We start from the raw sequence: 6,000 nt of genomic DNA on the forward strand, positions 1-6,000 counted from the left end.
GCTTTTCTTTCAAAAATAAGGACATTTCAAAGTGACCCCAAACTTTTGAACGGTAGTGTACATCTTGGATGGCACTGAAAATCATGTTAGATTAATATGCAAGTCATCCAGGGTGGAGTTTTCCTTTAAAGCTGTGTCATTGGTGCAGCATCGTGGCCATTTATATTGTATTATGTTCCTTTGGTGCAGTTGGCCACTGATCTCAGTCGTACATTAAAAGGTGTGCTGCAGGGCGAAAGTGAAGAATCTGAGTGCAGAGGTGACGATACAGCTACAGTTTAGCTGTAACCTTTACATTTTTGACCTCTTGCTATGTTGAAAAATATGCTTTTCTGCTTTTTCAGATAAAGCAGAAAAAGCCAGTTCACTGAATGAGAAAGGACAAGTCATTTGTCTCTGGTAGTACTGACATTAGCTTTGTCATGACATTATCTAGGTGAACTTTGACCTGGGAATTCACAAGTCTAGGTATTGTGAGCCAGTTGGTTGACTAAAAAAATGTGTGTGTGTGTGTGTGTGTGGGGGGGGGGGGGGGTTATCATGGGCGATTGCTCTAAGTCAACGAGGGAGGCTCAGCCTCCTCTAAAAATTCTGGATCTGAAATAGCAATGTTATAAGTTATAACATTGCTATTTCAGATCCAGAATCATAGAAATATGTGTTCAACCCAACTACAGTGTGAAATCATTCCGTTATAACTTTCCCCAGTTCGCCTAATGTGTGCGTGAGTTTTTCCCCCTCGTGACAGCGCGATGCAGCCCAGCCTCAGTGGGCTTCAATGGCATTTGGGAGCTATGCGCTTTTCAATCTCAAAATGCAAGACGGTTATTGGACAAATACTGCGAAAACGCCCGCCCACGGACTCCCACGGACTCCCAGCCTCAGTGGACTTCAATGGCATTTGGGAGCTATGCGCTTTTCAATCTCAAAATGCAAGATGGTTATTGGACAAATACTGTGAAAATGCCCGCCTACGGACTCCCAGCCTCACAGTGGGAGGGACATGGCAGTTTCCGCGAGGAGACTGGTGATTGGTGAAAGCGGCCGGATATTTTCTTTGATTGACAGCTCGTTTCAACTATAGACAGGCAGCGGTGAATTTCAGTTCAGTCCCATGCGGATTCGCAAGTGCTGTGGTGTATTGTAAGAGATCAGCTTACATTTTGATTTCATTCATTACATACGGTTTCTACCAGCTTTTTTAGTTTGTATATATTTTCATTGTAAATAAAGTGTAAATATAGTGTTGTCAATTTGCTATCTTAGTTCGTTTATTTGAGTGACTGAACTTGAACTTGAGGGGGCTAGTCAGCTAGCAAGAAAGCTGCGCACGGATGCCAAGCATTGCTGATTTAATTTTGGCGAAGCCATTTGCCAGTCTTCCTTTTGAGGAAAAAATTAAAATTAAAGAGCAGGGTAGACCAACGCCTCAAATTGACTTGGTGAAAAAGGTAGGGAATAATACTCGTTCCTTTCAGCCCTCCTGGTACGAGAAAGTGAATTGGCTAACAGCAAGTGACCCACATCAACAACAGTAAATAGGCTACTTTAGTAATATGTCATGGATGGACCAAAAATATAGAATCTATTTAAAATGTTTATGCTGAGTATATTATATTGGAATATATATTTCTCTGGATATGAATTAAACACAGCTACAATTTGGAAAACATTTTTAAACAAAAACACAGCCGAGAACATTTCACACTACAGACCTGGATTAAAAGTGAAGGGTTATCAAAATTGTCAAACATTTCTCAGTCAAAATAAGTAAAATATAGGGAAAGTGTCATTGAATGAAATGTGTGGCACCCAGCTCTATGTTTGGCTCCCCAAGGTCAGTGCTTGTGCCTATTCCAGAACACTCTGCTGTTACTGCTGAGGTTCCTGACAAAGAGCTACTTTCAATAATGATCAATTTTTAAACAACATGCCACAATTTTAAAATATAAAATGTTAAAATATACCCCCTCCCCCCCAACACCACCATCATGTATATTGGACAGTAGGCTAATGGGCCAAAAGACCCTGTTATTTCACAGTTTGTGACCCTGCCAACAATCAGCCAGATCAGAGGCAAGAGTATGGGCAAAATTGATGTGTTTTTTCTTTTAAAATCTGGAAATATCGTAACTGACCAGCCTCCCCTGTTTGAAAGACTACCAGCCGCCACTGGTTGTTATTAAGTAACACTCGCAGTTTTCTTACTGTAGCTTGGGCGCGTCTGGGGGGGAAAAAGGCACCATCATGTCTACCATGTCATGTCTACCGGAGCTTTTATTATTTTATTTTCTCTCTTTCTTTTTTTTGTGTAGTTTGATGTTTGTTTTTGTTTGAGTATTTTTGTCCACCAGTTGTGGTGTAGCTCCAGACCCAGTTTTGGGCGTCGGCTCCCTCGAGGCCTTGGTTCGCCATGGGTGATGCCTGTGCTCGTAGCTATGGACAGCAGTGAGCTCGTTGCTCATTTTAATATCGTGGTTGTCTAGCACTCTGTGCAGCAGTGCTTTAGTGCCTGGTGTGATGTTCCGAGCGATGTTGCTCGGTGGCGTCGCAGTGGCTGTGCAGGCGGTTTGGGACATACCAGCGCTCTGCGTGGCGGTGCTTCTGTGCTCGCTTTGTGGATCCATGGCATGGTGTTCCGAGTGATGTTGCCCGGTGGCGGCTGTGCTGGAGGTGTGGGACTTGTTTTCATGCGCCTTTTGGTGGAACTGTGGCTACACCATTGGGATGACATCCTGACCTTTATTTGGTGGACTTTTTTTTTTTTTTTGTCCTATAATTGTAAAGTGACCTTGGGTTTTGAGAAAGGCGCTATATAAATTGAGATGATTATTATTTTTATTACCAACATACACTTTGGTTTTAAGGTTTTTGTGGTAAAATTCCTCTCCCCCCCTGCTTTCCAGGATTTCCTTGTTAGCCATGCAAGCGAGCAAGCAGACAAGGGCGTGTGCCTGCTTAAATATTCCTTATTGATCAGACTGCAGTCATGGCATCACAGATGTAAACAGACAGAGACAAATGTGATACGTCTTATTGACCTTTTTCTTTTTTTTTTCCTTCTATACAGGTAAACTTAAGGATTTGGGCAACATGATTTTGCGTCCTTTCGGCCTCTCCACTGCCAACTTCCAGGTCAAACAGGATGATAACACAGGGTCCTACTCTGTTAACTTTGTTCAGAATCCCAACAACAACAACAGATAGCAGCGTGGAGACTCTTTCTCAAGCTACCAGACGAAAGCAGCAGCATGGCATCAACATGTTCATCAGTGTATTGTGGTGCACTACAATTCTGCTTACATTATACGCAAAAATGAATCTGGATTATCACTACTTGGCTACTGGTTTTCTTGATCGGTGTTGATATTACATTATCAAAGCTCAGAGCTCCTTCCAAATTGACTTTCCGTTGGACTCGGTGTAATAAAGAAACCACAAATAGGAATCTTATAACCATAAAAAAAAAAATTCTAGTTTAAGTTTGTAAGAAAGCTACAATGCTAAACATTAATGCTAATTTATTTTATGGAATGTAATAGGAATTATGTCAAAATAAAATAACCCAGTTGAGAGCAAGTTTGTATTCTTTTCCTGTTTTTGTTAGGTGATGAGCGATGCATTAAGGGAATAATCAGAGGCTCTGTTTAACATTTTCTTGGCATGGTATAAATCCACTTGTTCCAGTTGAAGGACAGGTCACTGTGAATCAATAAAAGGTTCTTCTGGCTTATCACTTTAATCCCATGATTGGAGTGGCCTCTTCCAGGATGGCTTCGCCTCCATCCACAGGGCATGAGGGTTCCCAGAATGGTTTGATGAAGATGAAAAAGATCAGATGATATGACCTTCATCATCCCAAGCTCACCACTCAACTGAATTCCTAAGGGTGGATTTTTTTTTTGATTGATTGATTGATTGATTGATTGACGGCAGCACGGTGGTGTAGTGGTTAGCACCAGGGCCGTAACTACCATTGAGGACACCGAGGTCATGTCCTCGGCAATTTTTTCCCACAGTATTTTTTTTTCACTCAGAAATGTGAAATTAATATATGATGAAAATCGTTCTGACTTTGATCGATGGAAAATTCTAAATTCAGCTTGCATCCCCCTGTTCTCATTTGTTTGTCTAAAAATAAAGTCCACATAATCATTTTTAAACGAAGCTGAAATATCCGATGGGGCGGCACGGTGGTGTAGTGGTTAGCGCTGTCGCCTCACAGCAAGAAGGTCCTGGGTTCGAGCCCCGTGGCCGGCGAGGGCCTTTCTGTGTGGAGTTTGCATGTTCTCCCCGTGTCCGCGTGGGTTTCCTCCGGGTGCTCCGGTTTCCCCCACAGTCCAAAGACATGCAGGTTAGGTTAACTGGTGACTCTAAATTGACCGTAGGTGTGAATGTGAGTGTGAATGGTTGTCTGTGTCTATGTGTCAGCCCTGTGATGACCTGGCGACTTGTCCAGGGTGTACCCCGCCTTTCGCCCGTAGTCAGCTGGGATAGGCTCCAGCTTGCCTGCGACCCTGTAGAAGGATAAAGCAGCTAGAGATAATGTGATGTGTGATGTGAAATATCCGACATTGGAAACATTTCATATTAGTCAGCTAAGCACCACGGGATATACAAGAGTTGAGAAGTGTTCTCATCAAGGTCCGACTCCGCAGCCAGTCAGTTTGTCAATTAGTCGTGGAATCTGAAAATTGACATAAGATGAAGAAGTCTACTACACTAAAACAAACCAAACTCAGCTCTGGAAAGTCAACAAGTGAGAGAAAAAGAAAGAGGGAAGGTGGTGAGTTAATTTTGCCAGTCACTGACAGTTATGTGCCGGAATGCTTATGATCATTAACAGTGCAATTTTAATTAGCATTTCAAGCAACAACAGTCGAAGCCACTTATAGATAGGATTTTCGTTTTCCAGGCGGCACAAACTCTTTTATTCTGTCTCTCTCGTCTCGATTTGATTTGGTGCGTTTCAGATCAGAAAAGGCTGGACAGTCGTGACCTGTTGTTTATGAAGTTATTGGGTACTGACTAGGGCTGTAACGATATGCGTATCAAAATCGCGATACGCAGAGTCACGATCCGTATCGCGATACAAGAAGGCAGAATCGCGGTACACCCTTTCAAACTTCTCCTCAGCCCAAAAACAGAGGCGCTTCCAAACTTCAATTTATGAATACTTTACTTTTTATTTAAATTACATTTTAAACTTACTTAAATTACTTTTATTTTTTTATATCTATTAGTAAGTCGTTTTTTCGCCGACCTGCGACAATCTTCTGTGAGTCACGCAACGTCCACACTCGTCACTGGCAGAGCATTCATTTCTTTTAAGCGGTCGCCATTCTGGTTGCGACGCGGGGAGCGAATCTGTAAACAAGCAGCTCATTGGCTGGCTAGGTGTGCCACAAGCCAATCACAATCACTTGACCGGAAAGGCATGCAGTGTTGCCAGATTGGGCAGGTTTAGGTGCTTTTTGGCTGGTTTTGAACATATTTTGGGGTGGAAAACGTTAGCAATATCTGGCAACACTGAAGGCATGTCTGCTTGGGCGGAAGCCTTCTGCGGCAGTTACATTTTGACACGCGAGCAACGTTTCACCATAAAAATTCCGTAATTTCCATCTGTTTTCCGCGATCACAGAAAATCATTGGCCCTATGAGAGTGAGACAGTGAGAGAGCCCCCCCCCCCCCCCCCCCCAAAAAAAAATCCTAACGGATTTACACGATTTGGAAAAATGACTTTTTCAGAACCGAAAAAAACAGAGCTTCCGGCTCAACAGTATTATTTTGAGAAATAAAACAATCTTTGGATATACATTTGTTCATTTTTGCATACATATTACTCATTCTCTGCAGTGGTCTGAATTATTTGTTATTAAATAGTTAATGTAAGTAAGTAAATGTTAATAAGTCAAATTTACTACTTTAAAAAAACATTTTTAAAAAAATCGTGGGCGTATCGAATCGTGGGTCAAAAATCGCGATACGAATCAAATCGT

General features: G+C 42.1%; 1 protein-coding gene across 1 annotated transcript in view; it reads left to right on the forward strand.

Moving 5' to 3' along the window:
• ttc1 (tetratricopeptide repeat domain 1) overlaps window positions 1-3,579 on the forward strand; it is a 62,032-nt gene extending 58,453 nt beyond the window's left edge. Inside the window, exon 8 of the mRNA XM_060936262.1 lies at window positions 3,071-3,579. Within this exon, the coding sequence (XP_060792245.1) occupies window positions 3,071-3,207 (137 nt within the window). The 3' untranslated portion in view covers window positions 3,208-3,579. The remainder of the gene's footprint in view (window positions 1-3,070) is intronic.
• Window positions 3,580-6,000: the final 2,421 nt, after the last annotated feature.

The sequence above is a fragment of the Neoarius graeffei genome, chromosome 12 (genome assembly GCF_027579695.1).
Source record: "Neoarius graeffei isolate fNeoGra1 chromosome 12, fNeoGra1.pri, whole genome shotgun sequence".
NCBI classification, from domain to species: Eukaryota; Metazoa; Chordata; class Actinopteri; order Siluriformes; family Ariidae; genus Neoarius; species Neoarius graeffei.